Source organism: Polyodon spathula, chromosome 4 (assembly GCF_017654505.1).
Source record: "Polyodon spathula isolate WHYD16114869_AA chromosome 4, ASM1765450v1, whole genome shotgun sequence".
NCBI lineage: Eukaryota > Metazoa > Chordata > Actinopteri > Acipenseriformes > Polyodontidae > Polyodon > Polyodon spathula.
Window position 1 is genome coordinate 63,077,943 of NC_054537.1, and position 22,084 is coordinate 63,100,026.

Consider the following 22,084-nt stretch of genomic DNA (forward strand, 5'->3'; position numbering starts at 1 on the left):
ATGTCCCAGTTCTTCCATGATCTGCATACTCACCAGACATGTTACACATTGAGCATGTTTGCGATGCTCTGGATCGACGTGTACGACAGCGTGTTCCAGTTCCCGCCAATATCCAGCAACTTTGCACAGCCAAAGAAGAGCAGTGGGACAACATTCCACAGGCCACAATCAACAGCCTGATCAACTCTATGCGAAGGAGATGTGTCGCGCTGCATGAGGCAAATGGTGGTCACACCAGATATTGACTGGTTTTCTGATCCACGCCCCTACCTTTTTTTTTTTTAGGTATCTGTGACCAACAGATGCATAGTTGTATTCTCAGTCATGTGAAATCCATAGATTAGGACCTAATGAATTTATTTCAATTGACTGATTTCCTTATATGAACTGTAACTCAGTAAAATCTTTGAAATTGTTGCACGTTGTGTTTATATTTCTGTTCAGTGTAGTTTCTTTAAATGTGTGTGGCAGGGCATAAGACCTGTTGGTGTAAATAATTGTGGAAGTGCACTGTACGTTTGGCAGGAATGGGGTTAAATCTATCCCTGCCAACAACCAGTGTGGCCATTCCCTAATTAGGTAATTGATTGCTAATTGGGGAATGGTCACATGTATACAAAGGAAGTACAGTTATTTGTTTGGTGGAGGAGTTTGGGGGTGAACTGTGTGAACTGTGTCGTGAAGGCGAATGCCCAGCCTGACAGTAGTGTATATGTCCAGTGATATTATTTTGAACTGTCTGTATTATTTTGTTCAAACCTTTTACTCTGGCCCTTGTGCCCTATTTGTATTTTGTAAATAAATGTGCGCTTCAGCACTTCCACTGCAGCTCCTCTGTTTCTGAGTTTCTTTCTTGCTGACAAAAGCAAGCCATGACGCTATCCTTTCACAGTGTTATACAAGATTGTTACCCTTATTAACAAGGAATAGCAGCTTATTGCAATAACATTTAAGGACACATTGCAGTGCAATGCCCTGCATGTTGTAAAGTAATTATAAGTGTGTTTACAAATTAGCCTTAGTCACGTGTTCCTATAAGTTGATGTTTTTTTCAAAGTCTACAAAGCAATCAATGCTGCCACTGATTCGCTGTTCCTAATATGTTGTCATTGTTTTTACGGAAGGTATAGTAACATGTGCTCTGCATTAATAATACTACATCATATGCCTGGAGTTAAGTCACATGACTAAGGTAGGGCTGTAAGGATGTATTATTTATTGGGTTTAAAACATGCAGTATATGAATGTGCCTGTGTTATGTGTGCTAGAGGTTAACATTTCAAAGTTTGACATACTGTACACACTGTACAAGCAGAGACACAGAAAATTGCCGTCATATATCCCCAGATTCAGTAACTCCCCATGTCCTTAGGATGTGGTGATTTTTCTGTGTTTTTTTTTTTTTTGGGGGGGGGGGGGAGTTCTTAGAAGGAAAAACACCACCAAAACACAAATGTTTGAGTTGGTTTGGTATTTTTACATTGCTGAAAAAATGTTAATAATGCTGTATTGGAGCATCTTTGAGACTCTTGCCCAAAATCTTTCGGACCATTAACCTCTCTCTAAAACAGAGTATGAACTTAATCGGCATTCCCTTCAAAAGGCCACATAAAGTGGCTTCTTTATAAGAAACTGGTGCAAATATATACCTCTTCCAGTCTCTGTATGTTCCTCAGGGGCTTTTCAAACAAAGCGGATGAAAACCTTTCAGAAATCACATGTTTTGTGTCAATATCTAGCTACATCCTTTTGTTAAAACATATCAGTTTACAAGAGCTTAATCTAGACCATGTATTTGTTATACCAAGGCAATGCCAATACTGTTATGGTTATTTTTACACTGTTACTTCAGTATCTTTTACTAATTCAATAACCTGCTACAGTACTCCCATGCTAATTGGGGAATGAACAGGTATATATGAGATGTCAAATCTTTTGTGAACTTGGTAGTGAAGGTAAATGCCCAACCTACAGGCACTTATTATATTATATTGTTTTGTTTAACCTTTTATACCATGTGGCTGGGACTTGATTAATGATCAATTATTCAATCAAGACCTAGTGACATTCCACAAATGTATTTGACAGGGATTGAATTAGCCCCATCCCTGCCAAATTTAGGGCTGGATCAAATCAAAGATAGCACTTAGCGAAGGAGGATGAGAAAGCATTTTCAGTAATAAAACACAAGAAAAATTCGAAGCGAAATGTTGTGGAACCAAAACAAGCCCTTTTCACCCTTCAAAAAGCAGCTATCGCTTGTTGACTACAAGTGGGTTGAGAAGGGGGAGTGGTTTGTTATCGCCCGACCAAATCTACTCAATTCCAGCTATAAATCACATCGCAAGACTTTCACAGCACCGGATTTTATAGTTAACTTCGAACTTGTCGAAAGATATCACGTATTAAGCAAACAAACAAAAAAAAAAAACACTAAACACCATATATTTCCAAAAAAAAAGAAAAAACAGTACATGCCTCAAGACGCTCCACTGACCTTATATCAAACATTTGCACACAACACTGAGAATTAAAAATTAAAAATTTACAGTAACAAATATTATTATATGTATTATTCCTATTATTATCACAATATATGTTGTGTTTGTTGCACCAAACGAAACATGCACAAGATCGTTTTCTTCTTTAGCCTAAAGTTACTTTTTTTTTGCCATAGTTCGAGTTAAATGTTTGTAACACGTAATGCTGCTTAAACACTTTTTTAATAAGAGTGATCAGGGTTTGATTTGGTCCAGCCCTTAAATACAAATCCACTATTTACATATGCAGACCTTCTGCCCTGTCACAGCATGGTATATGCATCTGTGAATGGAAAGGAGTAAAAATTACCATATCACAGAATATAGATATACAGTTACTGTGGTACATATAGCCAAAGACAGAAGTATTGGCACTGTACACTTAATATAAGATCATTCAAGAAAAAATATAACCATTTAGTGAGCAATCACCACTAATTAATATAACAAAGACCAAAATACAACATTGCTGGCAGTTTAACACATAATCATGACAAAAGTATTGGCACCTTTATATTGAAAGTCTGTATAAAAATCTAACTAATATGCAAGACAGAATGGGTCCAGATTATACCAGCAAGATGTCACATACTGGTCAAGAATGATCATAAACATCTGAAAGTAGTAATAAAAGCAAAAGGAGGACACATGAAATACTGAAGCAGGAGTGTCAACAGTGTTGTCATGAACGAATACTTTAAATTAAAGTTTGTTTGTTTTCTGATAAAGACTATTTGTTAGATTTTTAGAAATTGTGTATTTAGCTTTTTGTTTTATTAAAAAGTGGTTAAAGTTTACTAAATGCTTGTACTTAATCTATTACCTTGAATTATGGTATAATAAGCGTAGGGTGCCAATACTTTTGTCTGTGACTGTATTATCTGAGAAGACACACAGTCAATTTCCAAACACAATCTAATATGTTCTACAATATCATAGGGTTTGTAACAAAGACTGTTTGGTAGGCCTTATAAAGGATTACTCGAATCTCAGATGTCTACCAGAAACTGCAAACAAGAAACAATATATTGTGTAAACACAAGGTTACTCTAGATGGTTAGAGATCAGATAATAAATGTCACTTAGTACACTATAGCTTTAGCTGGTAAATTTTTGGAAAAGCCTCTAGATCTATCCTAAAAAAAGATCTGCATGGAAAATTGACATTACGGCTTCCATTGGAAATTGACAACACATAGGGAACACATTACATTGCATTTATTATTATTATTATTATTATTATTATTATTATTATTATTATTATTACTATTATTATTATTTGTTGTGGAGGAACCTTACAGATTCATAAATAATGATACACCATCAGAACCTTTTGAAATGAAGATGCTCTTGAGTTTGCAATTGTAATTCAAACCCATTAGCAATATTTTAGCCATGCATCGTTTGTAAATGCATTTTTAATTGCACTTTATTGATTCAATTATTATCTCTCGATTGGCTGCTTCCAGGACTGACTCATGTAAAATTCAATTAAGCCCAATATTTCTATATAACTTGTATCAGCTTTTACAAATGTTTTTACTGCTTTTTCAAGTTTGTTTCATTAAATACATTTGAGATTTAAAAATTCACCGTGCAATATGCAGTTCAAAAGCCAGTGAATAATGTGCTACAGTGTCAGAAATGTGCTGTAAAATGCAAAGCAGGAGCGCACAGGACTGTGAATGTACTGTTGACACTTTTAAGAACATAAGAACATTATAAGAATATTTACAGATCCGATTCCAAGTAACTGATTGATCTTAAAACGCTGTCAAGTTGGGTCTTAAAGGATTCCAGTAATTCAGCATCAAAAATATGACTAGATAACCCATTCCATACCCTCACCACTCTCTGTACAAAGAAGTGACTCCTACTATCTGTCCTAAATCTACTAAATACAATAAACCATCATCGTATGAGTTGTCACAATTTACATAAAACCTTTCTGTTTGTAAAGTTTCTTCAATGCAGATGTAATGTAATACTTTACCACAGGGCAAGTTACTCAAAGAGAACCCTGGGAATCAGAGCTGTCTGCACTGGAACTTGTCCCACTTTTTGACACATGAAGTTCCTGACAGTCTGTGATTGTAATAGTAGTTGGCAGGTTCTTGGTTTGACTAGGGATCATAAAAACGCAGAGAGGTTTGATATTTTACTTGTCTTCAATTCTGTGTCTACCATTTATGACGCTTACAGTCCTTACAAGACAAGATAACTTAAGATGACGTGAAATATGTGAAGGAATCAGTAGTGGCTGAATAAGAGGAGCAAAAAGAAAACAACAAGCACAGCTTTGACACGGAGGAATACAGTATCAGGGACCATGCATCACTGTGCTGTGTTGTGGGTCAGGGTCACCTTGTCTGCAGACTTCAGTCAAGTTCATCCCATTGGGCCTCAACTGTGGCACCAACAGAATGCCCAATTGGGGATATACGGAGAGAGAAAAAAGAAAGAAAACTGTAACCTCATCTAGGAATAGTTCCTGCGCTTTTCATGCTAAACTACTGGCATCACTGAACTTCCAAATAATTAAACTAGTCTATTAATAACTGCTTTACCAATTCAACTCAGCATTAAATAATAATCTTGTACATTCATGTTTATATTTTATTTCTTCAGCCTTTACTATAGCAAATACAAAAAGTATTATGCAAGACTCTGATCCATTAACATTAACAGTGTAACATTTTCTGTCTTTATGATTGAATGTTTGAAATTAGATGAATCCATTCACATTACAACAGCGAAACAGAGGTTATTGATTAAATAATTGATCTATATGCAAATTATATTTCCATAGTTGAAAACCTTACACATTGTAACAGTATACACATATATACTGTATTTATTGCTAATGCTTTTCATTCTGTTTTATTTTTTTGTCAGTGGTTAGTTAACATGTAGAGAGTTGTGCAACATTTTCAGATAACAGCCTCAGTAAGATTGTGATTCAGAAAAAATGAGCAGACCCAGGTTATGTAGTTGTCAAGGTTGTCAGGGCAGATAGAGTTGTAACTGTACGTAATGTACAATTTATTTCCTTATGGGAATGAATACTACATCAACGGCTCTATCCATAGATCCAGAGGGAGCAGGGGCTGGTTGGAAGAGCTGGGAATTTCCACACCTTCCAAGGGCTTTTCTAATTCTCATATCCCAATGCTGTGACAGAAATATAATGCATCTTGGTTGTAAATCTCCCTCCAGACCTGTGAGGGCTCAAAGCAGCGAAATCCTTTGGACAGGCTGTCCTGACGGTTTGTTTCCAGGGTCAGGAAGTCGGTCAGCCTGGAAAAAGGCAAGACTCAGTTGCAAGAAAATATTGACCTGGAAGGGAAACGTAGACAGCTGCACTCGTTTACCAAGGGGTCATGGCTGACAACATAAAAGGGGCCGGAGAATCACAGTCTACTCCTTTGCTTGGTTTTGTATTTAAACTAGAAGGACCATGAGAGACGCAGTAACAGCTGTTATAAAGAATATCCATGAGTGTTTGTTTTGTTTTGTACTTGTTAGTAATTGCCTTTGTAAACCACCAGACGGCTAACATATATCCGGAGCTGTCTCCTTGGGCCAGAAAAGCACTTCGCTCCAATCACAAATAAATTGTTATTATCCACCTCAAACACTACTGCACGCACCCGGACTGGTGACCGTGGCAAGTATTATTGTGGGGCGGATAACGGGGTATTTATTTTTTGGGCTGCAATCCCTGTCTTTTCTATCTCCATGCTTTACACATTGGTGTGTAAAGCCGGAGCTGATTGTTACAGGATTACAAATAAACGTCCTTTTTCCAAGCTGGATTACAAATTGCCTATCTATGACTATTCCAGCATTGCATCACCTCTGCACCGTTCATAAACCAGCAGCCACTTTGCCACAGATGCGCTTGGCCATCTCATTCCACTTCAATAGTACTGAAATGCACTGTGATCAGGCTGGCTGCAGTGGTGACGTCAGAACAAGGAAGTAATACAGAGATGACTGATATGATGATGAATGCACTGCTGTGAGTTTATTTAAACAGAAATAAAAGTTTTGAACAGAAAACAACACACCAAAACAGGACACGGCACTTGCGGCCAAAATAAAAAAGGTAAGTAAACAAAACACTAAACAAAACAGTAGACGAACAGACAAACAAGTACCGTGCTGGCACTTCCAGCACGCTGTAGCTATTGTTAAACTCCTCTCTCTCACCCGTTCTCCACTCACGAACACACAAGTGAGTGAAAACATGCAGCTTTTATGCAAAGTGCAATTCCCCGTGCTCACATATTATTTTACCTGCACGTGAAGTGCTGTCCAATCCTTGTGCCTAAATACAAATAGACATTTTAAACACCATGCTCGTAACCCATATTTATATCCCGGGTATTTTATACATAAACACCAACATTAACACACTACAGACAACATAAAACACTAATAGACATAAAGGGGCGGGACACTCCGCCACAGGCACCCATTAGTCAAAAACCCTTATTTCAGCTCTGCATTACAAAGTTGCTGTGTTCAAAATAATGCATTATGATGCAGACAGTTTATTTTACTGTTGTGGAATCTAGCATACTGTAACAGGGTGAGATCTGTGCTGGCTATCTGACGTATGTATGATCCTGTAGGGGAGGGGTCGGGAGCCCTGTATTTGCCTGTCGATCATGGCGATGACACAGAGAGGCTGGGTGAGGGTGTGTTCTCTCCCTCTCTCTGAATAGTCGGGAGGTGGGCCTTGGGGGGTGCCTGACCTATGAAAACTGTGCTTTGTTGTTCCTCAGCCCCGCCCATCTAGGAAGAACAACTGTGACAGCCCTGGTCGCAAGGGACTGGAGAAACAAAGAGGGACAGGCAAAAAAAAGAAAAAAAAAGGAACTGTAATTACGTACCTGAATCGGGACGTGTGTAATTAGCAGGGAAACCCTGGGCAACCCCACAGAGTATAGCAGGGGAATAGCAAAGCGCAGTCTGAAGACCCGAGCCTTGCGGGTAGCGACAGTGGGCGACGCTGCAAGAGCAGCAACTTTTATTTGTAGTTTTGTTATTGTGTTTTGTTTTCCTTTTTACTTTCGCCCTTTTGTTTGTAGTATTATTTGACGTACCTGTGTGTGCAAGAAGTATACTGCTCCTCCTTTACCATTGATGGTACTGGAGGAAACCAGCAGCACAGAGCCATCTTGTGGTGAAAATAATAAAGTGCACCCCTGCGGGGTGTTTCAACTACACTTTCTGCCTTGTGTCCAGTGAATTCCCACACCCTCCAACACATACTGTAACTGTTTTTATATTCAATGCTTTGCTGAGTATTCAGAATCTACTATGCAGTCATATAAATGCAATGACACAATGACCAGAGGACTTGCACTGTTAAAAATGACACTGTGTTGCTGAGGAGATGCAAAGCTTGATATGAGGCATTGCAGCAGAATAGTTGTGCACACGTGTACAATGTGCACCAAAGCACTTGGTCAGGACCCAAAGTTTTTCTTCTAGCTTAAATATTTTTGGAGCTGACAGAAACATTCTCATTTCAGCATCAGCTGCCTTTGCCGCCCAGGTGCCCAGGTGCCCTGCGGTCACAGGAAATAATTTTTAATTAGTTTAAGGGTGTGTAACAGGATAATGCTGTGGCCCCAGATGATATCAGCAAAAAAGAGGCTCATAGACAAGGAAGCTGCAGTTTAAGCACTGGGGTGCACATTTACTAAACAAAACAACAAATAAACATGAAGAAACAAATTGGCACTAGGGCCATAATAAAGGTTCAAAAAAGACTATCCGGCTGTAGGCTGGGCCACTGCCTTCACTACACATCGTCAAAATAATACCCCAGTCCAACAGACACACAACTCCCTCCACCAGACAAAGGATTTCATCTTCCTTACATACATGTGGCCTCTCCCCAATTAGCACTCAAGTACCTAACTGGGGAATGGCCACATCTGTGCCACATCTGTGACTGCTGGCAGGGACAGATTTATTTCCATCCCTGCCAACCTGCCATTCCCACACACACACTATTTACAGCGGCAGGGCTTATGCCCTGCCACGTGGTGCATTTCAATAAATAAGAGAGCATAAATCACACAGCATTTTGCTTGTGGATACACTGGGCACTGTTTATCTCCATAGCCATGAGGTGCTTATTTATTTATTTTTTTTTTTAGAAATGATGTATATTGGTGTGTGTGTTGTTTTTGTGAAACACTTCCATGTACATATAACGACAGCATGAACTTAATTTCAGAATACAGCATCGGAAGTTGTGAGAATATCTTTGTTTCAACTGTTTTTGGTAAATAAAATGTTCAGAGAGCTGTATGTTGTTCGTATTAACTGATCATGGCTGTCTGTGGTTGCTTGTATTGCATTGTCACTTTCACTGCTTGTAAGGGGGTGGTAGGGAATGCAGAGTTAGCGTTAAAAACCCTAACATCGTATTTCCCTACTTTTGTCATTCTAATATCAACACTAATTGATGCATTAATCAAGTTTTTTGCAAAGAATTCCCTTCCTTTTTGAGAATATATTTATAGCTAGAAAGCCTGTATATTCTATTATAGAGCACAAAAAAGTAAAACTGGCTATATTTGTAAACTTGATTAAACACGTCACAGGTTTATATATAATATACATGATTAGTTTTTCTTAACCCCCACACTGGCGCTACGATTTACTGGGCTCTTACTATTACCCAAGGCAGATAAAGGTTGTTTTTCACTGGAATTTCGCAGTGGAGGGAGAGCAGAGTAACAAAATGAGGGGTCTCTTGTATTTCTAGCTTGGAGAGGCTGAGATATCAGCAATTCAAATGTAAGGGAGGTGCCTTGCACTGCTGCCCCAGGAAGTGTTGTCTGTCTTGGGCAAACCTCTCCCGAGGAGTCGGCGGTGGCTGTCCACAATCTTATTTATCCAGGGTACAAATTTTTTCATGAGAACGAAAGAACCTTATGAAAGTAGATCCCCATCACAACAAAAGAAATGACATTCTAAATTCCTTTTTTGCCAGATATTTCTATTTTCAGCTACTTTTTTCGTGAGAGCAATTTCTAATTTGTCAAAAGAGTGGTGAAATTGAGATTTTAGAAGATAAAATAAACACTCACAATTTCCCCCTCACAAAATGAAAAGACAATGAAAATGAAAAGAGTCCCAGTTATGTACAGACATGTCATGGTTTACTAAAGCTATATGACTTTCAGACAGTTTTTTTTCCATAAAAAAAATGTCTGCCTCACGAACAAAGATGTTTTTTCTGATGAAAGCAGATTAGACCTTCGCAAAGAAGAATATGTTGTTGTGATGGCGATTCCTTTTTCGAGATCAAATATCTAACTGCAAGAGCTGTATTGAGCATGCTTAGAACCAAAATTTCAAATGCTAATCCCTATAACTCAGGAACAGATTTATATTTTTTCACCAACCCAGAAAATGGCACTATTCTGGGCCAGTCCCCTCGTACCCTAAAATTGTCAAACAAAAATTCCAAACCGTTTCAGAGCTGGAGACTGACAAAAAAAAAAAAAAAAAAAAACAGCAAAAAACACACAGATTTTTTATTTTGTTTCACTATCTGTATCTCGGAATCCGCATAGCCGACCAAAACGAAATGGCTCACATCAAGAGGGCTAACTAAAAGGACCGTACATCCACATTTTTGTGCAGATCCATTGAACAGGGGCAAAGTTTTTTCAAGAACAGAAATTGGGGTTTAACATTAAACTGCCTACTGCTACCGCACCACTAAAACTATTATCAAGATGGAGGGTGTAGTATTTAATTAAGTCATAAAGGGCCATATTCAATGATGCTGCTGTAAAATAATTATGTTTGCTACATAATACTATATAATCATACTTGCCAACATTTGGAAATTGTTCAGCCAGTGGTTGTCAGAGAGGAGGGAGGAAACAATATACTACATCAATTGAACTGCAGATTGTTTTTTGCACCCCTAATCAATTATTTTATCAGATTTGAAGTGAAACAAAACATATTAAGTCTAGTCTATAACATTTGTTCATTATAAATGTATAACTATTTAGTTAGATTAAATAGATAGTTACATTCTTGTCAGCTCAAGTTACAGCATGTAAACAAAAATATAATCACTGCACATTTTGCGGAGATAAAGACCACAGTACAATTTTGATTCCCCCAAAATGCTGGAACCAAAGCCTTAATAAGTGTGAATGTGTGAAGGAAGCAAAGAGACTCACGGCTGGCAGAGTTTGATGAGGTCCTGGTCGGTGGTGCCGGGCGGAAGGCCTCGGATGTACAGGTTGGTTTTGCTCAGCTGCTCTCCGGTGCTGTTGCAGCTGCTGTTGTTACTGCTGTTTGTGCTGGGACTGGGGGGAGCCATGGGGTGAGGAGCTGGTGCATAGGACTGCTGCAAGAGAAACAGCAACAAGAAAAACCAGGGTGAAAAAACACACCTCCAAAATACCAGAGAAAGTGACATGGCCTTTAGGCAGACCACGCTGTACAGTAAAGAGTCTGGACATCTGCTGTGTTTACCACACAGCCATGGCTGATATGTTTGTTTTGGCACCCATGACATGTATTCTATAATATATAAAAGCTGCATTTTCCTCTTTAAAGACTTCAAATCATGAAACATCTTGGCTTCCAATGGTGACCCTGCATCTTATGAGAGTGTTTTTCCAAACCATGTAAATATTGGTTGTGGTTTGTTGGGTTGTTTTTTTTGTTCCAGAAATTTAATTTCAGATTTTGTCTTACATTTTCTTCAGTCATTTCCACTACAGATCAGTTTTAAAAAATTAAAGTTTGTGTGCAGGTATATTTGGGAAAACACCAGCGGATTACTTAAGAAAGCCAATGTGGTAGCTAGAGTTCCTTAATGAGCGCCAGGTGGATATTAAACGTAGGAAGACAAAGAAGCAACATGATGGATGACATTCATACTGCATAGGTAAAAGATCTCACAAGGATGCTGGTACTGCAGACATAGAGGGTATCTGCAGTGTGTTTGTTTAGGTTATTACATTATATTCCATCCATTATGTTCAGGGGGGAAATGATCAAAGACTGGTTCATGGCTGAAAGCAAAAACATTATAACTACAGAAATACCAATAAACATTTGATGACTGACTTATGTTTTGATATTAAAACTTTAACTGCTGCTATCTCAAAATCATGATTTTTGCTAGTTACAAAACAATGTTGTTAATACCCAAGCTTACTGGGATGAGGGGCTGTTAGTGAAATTAGATTTTTTGCATAACAGCATGGCAGGGTGAAAGCCTTGCTTGTGCACGGATGTATTGGGTGGCAGTTTTGAGAGACTGCAAAGGTCAAGCTCATGTAATTCCACATATCCTTTTAGTCGGTTCTGTGATGCCACTAGCATAACCTCGGTTTTATCTGAATTCAACATTAGAAAATTCTGTGACATCCAGTGCTTGATGTCAGAAAGGTAAGTAGCTGATAACACCCAGGCAGAAGAAATTCCTGGCTTTAGGGACAAATATAGCTGGGTATCATCAGCATAGCAATAGAAGTTCACTCTGTGTCTGCCGATAGTGTTTGTAATTGAATTGCAACAACTCTCTCTAGAACCTTATCTAAGAATGGTAGGTTGGAGATTGGCATATAGTTATTGAGCACTTTAGGGTCTAAATTGTGTTTCTTAAGCACAGGCTTTACCACAGCGACCTTAAGAGCTGAGGGAACTATACCAGAGGAGAGTGAACCATTTATAATTTTTAAAATGTGGGTATTAATAACACCAAGAACATCTTTTAATAGTTTTGTAGGAAGAGGACCAAAAGATCATGTACTAGCTCTCATATGCTGAAATGGCTCTGTCAGTTCCTGTAAGGTAATCAAAGAAAAATTCCCCATAGTAGCCTTAATAGATGTAGTTGGAAAAATTGTGCTGGAGTCCTCCTTAATAGAAGGGGTCTGTAGAAGTTCATTTCTGATGTCTAGTATTTTATTTTTGAAGAAATGTAAGAAGTCACTGCAGCTGTGAGAGGAGCCAATGTCAAGGGTAGGACTATAAGGAGAAGGATTAATTAATTTATCTAGGGTAGAAAAAGGGAATCTAGGGTTATTTTTATTTGTTTCAGTTAAATTTGAATAATATAATGATCTAGCCAACGCCAGAACCTTCCTGTATTTAACCAGTTGGCCCTGCCATGTGATGTAATGAACATGCAGTTTAGATTCCTGCCTTCTCTGTTCTAGTTTACGACTCTCGTATTTCATCTTACAAGTTGAGCTTTTTTTAAAATACACTCTTCGAGTTTTGATTGGCACTACAGTATCTAAGATACCAGTCAAGGTGATGTTGTAGATATTAACCAGCTTGTCTACTGATGAGGACACAGAGAGTCTTACATGATATGTTATATCTTGTATTGATATTGCTAAAACAGTAGCTGCTGCTTCTCCTCCTCAACCTCACTAGTCACTAGGCACACATGGGCATTATACCTAAATTTACTCACAGTTATTATCTCTGAAGGATTGTACTACATACTGTGCATTCCTGGTGTTGGAAGTCTGACTCATACGCTTTTTAATTAGGTCATAGGGCTCCAGGTAAATGCAGTGCCAGCCCTTTCCCAATGACGGGCACTAGTTGATGGCTCAGGGACGGATAACTCAATATGTAATAATAATACAAATGCAGAATAAAATATTACAAAGATGTAATTCCAATTTTAATATAAAAATGCAACAACTTCCAAATCTTGATTGGATTTCATTAACGATTATCTTCTTGTTCTGCACCATCAGATGTATGTGTAAATTTGGAATAGAAAAACACATTTAGCAGTCTGCTCATTTCTGCCCCTGTAACACCTCAGGGAAAGCCTTTATAAGACACCAGGTGAAGAAGATAAGATCTTCTAATTTCTTTAATAGAGGCAATCCAGACCACAATATGCATCCCTGGACCAAAATGTCCTCTGACACTTTCTGGAAGTGTTACTTGTGCAGTGTAATTCAATAACACTTACAGTATTTGTTGCCTAATGGCCTCTCAATATTCACTTGTAACATCACCTGTGCTGCTTTGTAATTACCTTAATCTAAAATATTACCAGCACTCCTTATCAGAGTTAAAAAAAAAAAAAAACAATTGCACAAAACACACTGTAATAACAAGTCTATTGTCTTTAAGGAATACAAATGCAATGAAGATATGGCCGTGCTGGAAAATAGATTCCAGAGCCCTCTCTGTGGGTTCAAAACAGCTGTATTCAGTTGAGTTCTTGTTTACCAAGACTTCAAAGCTCTCTCAATCTCCCCATACATGCTAGTATTCAAACCCTGAGTGCATATTACTATAGTCTGCACTCCAAAATAAATAATGGGCAAAAGCTTTAATCTACTACATATATCTTTTCAAAAAGCATAATCAATTTAAGTATGAAATGTAATTCATCACAACAACAACATTTGTATAATGACTCCAAAAGGCTGTGGCAGGTCTTTAGACCAGTGTTGCTTGGAATAACATAGGAAGCATTGCTTAAGTTAATTTAATCATACTTGCTATAGTATAACCTAATGATATTATATATATATATATATATATATATATATAATATATATATATATATATATATATATATATATATACACACACTGTATGATTAAATGATTGACTTTTATGTAGCAAAGTTATCAAAACCAGTGGACATGTGTTTCTTTAGTATTTTATTTCTTATTTTAAAAAGTAGTAAAAAGTAATAATAATAATACTAGCCAAATGTTTTACAATCGTCGTTAATGTCTAAATATAATTTAAAGATCTATCTATATATAAACAGGGCAAAATTCAGAACAAATCAATCACTCACACATTCATGCTGCATGCAATTCTCAAGAAATGATGTTTTATATCATTTATCTTGATACATATTGCAGGGACACTATGACCTACACTTGTCACACTTCACAGAATATAATAAATTCCACCTTAAGAACCAATAGAGGTCTCCTATAAAATGCCACACAATACAGAGCGTAATGCTTTCGTCGCTGACGCTAATAAAGGAAGGTCACCATGCCTGGGTCACAAGTTCAAAAGCAAAGAAACATTATTGAAAAGACAAGAAAAGTTTTACTGCTTTTGTCCCTTTGACCTCCTTTCACTCCAAATGGATCAATGTCTGAAAAACCCACAAGTTGGACAAAAAAAATAAAAATAAAAAAACAGTCAATCATCCTGTTGAAGAATTGTACCTTATCAACAGAAAATAGAAGTAATATTCTTAAGAAGTAAAAATGAGCAGTCACTAACTAACTCTCCACCCCACCCCAGTGGATGAATAAACAACTTTAAATGCACCATAAATAAAAGAGAAATCCATATCTTCAATATTTTGAATTCAGACTCTGTCACCATCTGATTCTTTGAAGTCTCTAAGGATGTATCTTGGTTGAAACCACCATAACTCATTTTACTTAACAACAAACAAATAACAATTATTTTCCATCGTTCTTGCCTAGAAGAGAAAGGCAACCTATCTATTGCAAAACCACTCAGCTATTCAGCCTGATTTGTTGGGTGCAGATATCTATGCATACTAAATGCATGTGGGTAACACAGTATTCCAGGTAAATGCAGTGCCAGCCCTTTCCCAATGAGGGGCACAAGTTGATGGCTCAGGGATGGATAACTCAATATGTAATAATAATACAAATGCAGAATCAAATATTACAAAGATGTAATTCCAATTTTTATATAAAAATGCAACAATTTCCAAATCTTGATTGGATTTCATTAATGATTATCTTCTTGTTCTGCACCATCAGATGTATGTGTAAATTCGGAATAGGAAAACGCATTTAGCAGTCTGCTCATCTCTGCCCCTGTAACACCTCAGGGAAAGCCTTTATAAGACACCAGGCGAAGAAGATAAGATTTTCTAATTTCTTTAATAGAGGCAATCCAGACCTCTGATGAACCCTTCATAAAATTATAATGAAGCTGTTAGGACTAACTAGCAAGGATACAGGCTGTGTCTGTGTGGCTCTGCTTAACAGCTAGTGAAGTCTGGCAGGGTGGCATATGCACACAGCTGCACTGGATGTGAAAGGAGTCAACACTGCAGCACATGTCTGCCTCATTCTAAGAGCCTGTCTGGCTCACATGTCTAGATTTAGGTCAGTAAAGTCATCGAGTATAACAGTAACTATGGGTGCAAGAGCTGAGACTGGCAGATCCTCTCTAACGTGTGATTCAGCATGTGAAAGAGATCTGGTTTCCTCTTCATGGCTTGTTTAAATTAGAAACATACATGTACTAATGGCCTATGCAGAACTCAATCTAATGAATTCTCTAACTCCAAGGCTCGGGAGTAATGGAGCTGCCTCCTCAAATAGGTTTACTGCTTAGCTCTAATTTCTCTGAGGATGCTAGCCAATGTCATATGCAGAATAAAGCATTAAACCATTAGAATAGTAGAATTTAAATACCAAGATGTTTTGTCCCAACCTTGTGTATCATTTTCACTTCTCACCCATTTTAGTAGCTGGATATAAGGAGTTTTGTGGGTGTATTTCAAATCAACAATTCAGATAGCTTTAAAAACAACTCCAACTGATGGCAGGTGAACACTTGCGGTCCTCTGCTGCCAATCTTAATGATCATTCACAAAACACTGAAACAAGAAAACAGCATGTAAACGCATTTGCTATTGATTAAGCAGCTCCAGATAGCTAAATAGATAACTATTCAAACAGACCAAAAAAAACACTTTATGAAAATTGTAGAAACAGTTGCAAAGTCTTCCTACCTGAGTGTTAAGTTGTATTTAGCACACCTGATCAAAGGTTTGTCACACAAACCTATTGAGGCTGATTTGTACAGCTGTCTGACATTGTAGTTGTGTCCGTCTAATAGGATGCCTAAAACCAAGAGCGCTTGCACCTTTGAAACCTCCAATGATAATGAGAAATAGTGTAGTATAAATCAGACACTCTTGTTTAAATCCACATATGTGTATACCTCAGTGTCAATACATTATACTGTACTAGGATTTAAAACATTAGGAACAATACTGGGATATAACACAATATAATAGAACTATTATTTGGGAAAGTAACTATGAGTGAACATAGACATTTTGGAGCCAGTTATTTAATAATAATGAGTGCTAATAATAACATGACTAATAATAATAATAATACTAGTACTGTTCTATATCTTTATACATGTCTCAGGGCTGCTTCTTTTAGTTTTAAGCTGACTCGTGTATTATGTAAGGTGGATGGTGTCTAGTACAAAGGAGGCTAACAGATGTGCTAAAAAGAAAAAGAAAATATATAAAGCGCCAATAAAACCAGCAGGGATTTGATTAAAAACTTTCTTCTAACTGCAAATTGTCTACACCTTGTTTTCGGTTGAATCTATTTCGTATAAAGCTGTCTTTGCTGCTCTTGACTTAGGTTCCAAGAATCAATATAAACACATTTTCTGTTGGTATGTATATTACCAGTACTGTAAAGACTTCTGTGTTTTGAAATGTTGGTGCATGATCTGACCCTCTTAATATTTCATCTGTATACGTGTATTTGCTACTGAGACATTGCTTAAGTTCTGTACCAATGTAATTTGAAAGGTACACTGTCCAATATTTTATAGTGTTGTATCTCTGTTTATTTAAAAGAAAAAAAAAATCAGAAAAGTAAAAAATAGGAGCAGGTACTGACATGGGGTACTGACGATAAAAGGTTTGGAAGTTGATTTTAAAACCTTAGCTACTATACCTTTAAATGAAACTATAGTTTTAACAGATTGATGGCTTTCGAACTGAATTGGGAAACAATGCAATAGTGAAAAACTAGTGAAGTAAACACACTCCTAAATACACCTGTTTACTGTGCCTTTTATTAAGTGTGAATGATGTTAATACATATTGCTATCCTCTTGTACAATCACTTGAATATGATTTATTTTCCTTGAAGAGCCCTCCAATGATCAAGCAATTGCTATCTCTTGGAGAATGTTTGAAACCAGGTTTCATGTAACCACACAATCCCACACTTGCCTGGAAGTCAGGGTTTTTTCACCAACAGTCAATTTATACCTGTATAACGTGGATGTTGTATATTGTGACAGTGAGGGAGTTATGGCCTACAGTGATCACCGCTGAACAAGGCAGAATGGGTGAACTTCTTTGAATGGCATTACTGCGTGCCTAGGATTATTAAGTCTGAACTTGCTGTGCTGAAAAATGAAAAGTGACATGCAGGCCTGAACAGAAAATAAGAAATGCCTGTGGTATGTAGCACACACTTTTGTGTACATGGACTCTCTCACATTACTGCTTATTCTGTTCTGTAAATGGCATCTTTGACTTTCTCTATTATAACTATTTTTTTCTATCCTTATATCAGCTTTTAAAAAGTACTAAAGAACAAAAGCTAACCGTGTACAATAATTTAATGCTAACTGCATAATTTTTATTTAATCCTGCTGACAAAGGAGAGGTAGGAAATATTATTATTTTTTATTAGTTTATATATATATATATATATATTACACACACATACAGTGCCTTGCAAAAGTATTCAGACCCGTGACCAATTCTCTCATATTACTGACTTACAAATGGTACATTGTAATTTCGTTCTGTTCGATATTTTATTTTAAAACACTTAAACTCCAAATCAATTATTGTAAGGTGACATTGGTTTTATGTTGGGAAATATTTTCAAGAAAAATAAAAAACTGAAATATCTTGCTTGTATAAGTATTCAACCCCCACACGTTAATATTTGGTAGAGCCACCTTTTGCTGCAATAACTGCTTTTAGTCTTTTGGGGTAAGTATGTACCAGCTTGATCAAACATAATTCTACATGGTTATAAACCAACTATAATAGTTTATTAACACGCTACAACATAATTATAAAGCATCTGTTATATATTTATAAAACAATAATAAGAAGCACCTTAATATAAAGCAGTGGTGCACAACTCAGGTCATGGAGGGCCTGTGTCCCTCCTGGTTTTTGTTCTAACCATATCCTAAATTAGATAATTGGACCAATTAAGCTTCTAATACGGTCCAATAACGTACTTTAAGGTGCAGTTGGAATAAAAACCTGCAGGGACACCGGCCCTCCAGGACAAGATGTGCACCACTGATATAAAACATTACTGCATACATTTCTACTCTTGTTGAAAACTCCCAGGTTTCCTAAGATTGTGTTTAAACTGGCTGTAATGAAAACACAATGCTGTGGTGGTTTGCCCCAGTTTACCTTTTCACTGTTCACCCAATTAGTGTTAACATTGCCAGTTTCCAACTGTATAAGGGACTTTCGAGTTAAAGCTATATATATACACACACACACACACACACACACACACACACACACACACACACACACAGTGGCTTGCAAAAGTATTCAGACCCCTGACCAATTCTTTCATATTACCGAATTACAAATGGTACACTGAAATTTCATTCTATTTGATATTTTATTTTTAAACACTGAAACTCAGAATCAATTACTGTAAGGTGACATTGGTTTTATGTTAGGAAATATTTTTAAGAAAAATAAAAAACTGAAATATCTTGCTTGCATAAGTATTCAACCCCCACATGTTAATATTTGGTAGAGCCACCTTTTGCTGCAATAACTGCTTTTAGTCTTTTGGGGTAAGTATGTACCAGCTTTGAATACAGTGTCGGAGTGATTTTGGCCCATTCTTCTTGGCAGATTTGCTCCAGGTTGTTTAGTTTGGTTGGACGACGCTTGTGGACCGCAATTTTCAAATAGTGCCAAAGATTCTCAATGGGATTGAGATCAGAACTTTGACTGGGCCACTGTAGGACATTCACCTTTTTGTTGTTGATCCACTCAAATGTTGCTTTGGCTTTGTTCTTGGGATCACTGTCCTGCTGAAAGGTGAATTTCCTCCCAAGCTTCAGTTTTTTTTGTGGACTAAAGCAGATTCTCTTGCAGTATTTTCTTGTATTTTGCTCCATCCATTCTTCCTTCAATTGTAACAAGATGCCCAGTCCCTGCTGATGAGAAGCATCCCCACAGAATGATGCTGCCACCACCATACTTCACTGTAGGGATGGTGTGTCTTGAAGCATGGGCAGTGTTAGGTTTGCGCCACACATAGCGCTTTGAGTTTTGGCCAAAAAGCTCTATCTTGGTCTCATCTGACCACAAAACCTTTTCCCACTTCACTGCTGGGTCACTCTCATGCTTTCTGGCAAACTTCAGACGTGCTTTCAGATGATACTTTTTGAGTAACGGCTTCTTTCTTGCCACCCTCCCATACAGGCCAATGTTATGCAGAGTCTTGATATGGTTAACTGGTGCACCATTACTCCACTCCCAGCCATTGAACTCTGTAGCTCCTTCAAAGTGATTGTTGGCCTCTCTGTGGCTTCTTTCACAAGTCTCCTTGTTTGAGCGCTGAGTTTTGAGGGACGGCCTGGGTGGTGTGATGCAGCTTCCACTTCCTGATTATTGATCCAACTGTGCTCACTGGGATATCCAAACACTTGGATATTATTTTGTACCCTTTCCTTAATCTATGCATTTGTATTACTTTATCTCTAACTTTTGTAGAATGCTCTTTGGTCTTCATTTTCCTTCAGATTCACAGCCTTACCAATGATCCTTCAACAGTGGGGTTTTTATCCAGAAAATGTGACAGCAACTTTAATGGTTCACAGGTGGAGGCCAATGGTAATTGTGTCCTCGTTAGGGCAATTTCTTTCATCGGTGCAAACTGGGAGCTTCCACAGCACAGGGGTTGAATACTTATGCAAGCAAGATATTTCAGTTTTTTATTTTTCTTAAAAATATTTCCTAACATAAAACCAATGTCACCTTACAGTAATTGATTCTGAGTTTCAGTGTTTAAAAATAAAATATCAAATAGAATGAAATTTCAGTGTACCATTTGTAATTCGGTAATATGAAAGAATTGGTCAGGGGTCTGAATACTTTTGCAAGCCACTGTGTGTGTGTGTGTGTGTGTGTGTGTGTGTGTGTATATATATAAGCTTAACTCGAAAGTCCCTTATACAGTTGGAAACTGGCAATGTTAACACTAATTGGATGAACAGTGAAAAGGTTAACTGGGGCAAACCACCACAGCATTGTGTTTTCATTACAGCCAGTTTAAACACAATCTTAGGAAACCTGGGAGTTTTCAACAAGAGTAGAAATGTATGCAGTAACGTTTTATATCAGTGGTGCACATCTTGTCCTGGAGGGCCGGTGTCCCTGCAGGTTTTTATTCCAACTGCACCTTAAAGTACTTTATTGGACCGTATTAGAACTTAATTGGTCCAATTATCTAATTTAGGATATGGTTAGAACAAAACCAGGAGGGACACAGGCCCTCCATGACCTGAGTTGTGCACCACTGCTTTATATTAAGGTGCTTCTTATTAATGTTTTATAAATATATAACAGATGCTTTATAATTATGTTGTAGCGTGTTAATAAACTATTATAGGTGGTTTATAACCATGTAGAATTATGTTTGAACACCCCAAAGTACAATAGGTGGCTAAAAACTGCCCAGTTTTTAAAACTAATTATGTCTAAGGGTATTACATCAATAATACTGTATTAACACCCTATAACATAGTTATTAAGCTTATACTATATATTTATAAAATATTTATAAAATATTAATAAGTAGCACCTTAATATAAAGTGTTACCATGTATGCATTTGTAATTACCAGTAACGTTAATCATTCCTAAAAGTGTGTATTAAGAACCAGATACAGTACCAGTGGCAGGCTGTATGGAAGCATGCGGGACTCTGCTGTGTCTTGACTTAAATGTTTCAGACTTAAGGGGATTCTACCCTCCAGTGCTATAAATCAATAATATGTGTAAAATTGCCTTAATAAAAGTGCCACTGACAGCATTAGTTATAGACATGAAATAGCTGCTTTATTTGAAGCCCTGGTGCTCCTACTGCAGCACAGAAGTATTACGCAAGAAATAACACTGTCTATATTAATACAAACTCAGTCCTTAACACCTCAGTACTCCTATATTGAACTGAAAACAATGTTTCTATACTCAATCGATGCTATCTATGTTGGTTTTTCTGTTAAAAGATCTGTCACTCAAAAAGTGTAGAGCCGCTAATTTAAAAGCTACAGTAGGAAATTGATTATTTTATGACGGCAGCATTTCTCAATCCGTCCTCCTACAGGACTGACCCTTGCAGTGTAAATGAGGTAATGCACCCAAAGAGAAGTATACCAGGACTGTAACAGCTTTCTCAATACAGCCTGGCTCTTTTGTACAGTGGTTAGAATCTGGGCACTTTTGAGTGTGAGGTGCCAGGTTCACATCCAGCCTCTTCATTGGGTTGTTCTGCCTTGCCCTGTTTGTTCATCTCCCTCAAAATCATGTCAATTTCTATGATTTTGAATATTCTTTCTCAACTGCAATTTGTTAATGCATGTATTTTAGGAAGGTTGGTGACATCTGAGGAAACAGCACTCCCTGTAAATGCTGCTGCAGGAGGTTTGCAGTCAGTAACACATCAC

General features: G+C 37.4%; 1 protein-coding gene across 6 annotated transcripts in view; it reads right to left on the reverse strand.

The window, feature by feature from the left end:
• The window catches only part of LOC121314718 (RNA-binding motif, single-stranded-interacting protein 3), a 397,361-nt gene that overhangs the window by 187,182 nt on the left and 188,095 nt on the right, over window positions 1–22,084 (reverse strand). For all 6 annotated transcript variants that reach the window (XM_041248292.1, XM_041248290.1, XM_041248289.1 and 3 more), the window contains one exon: window positions 10,769–10,938. In XM_041248292.1, coding sequence (XP_041104226.1) covers window positions 10,769–10,938 — 170 coding nt within the window. The remainder of the gene's footprint in view (window positions 1–10,768; window positions 10,939–22,084) is intronic.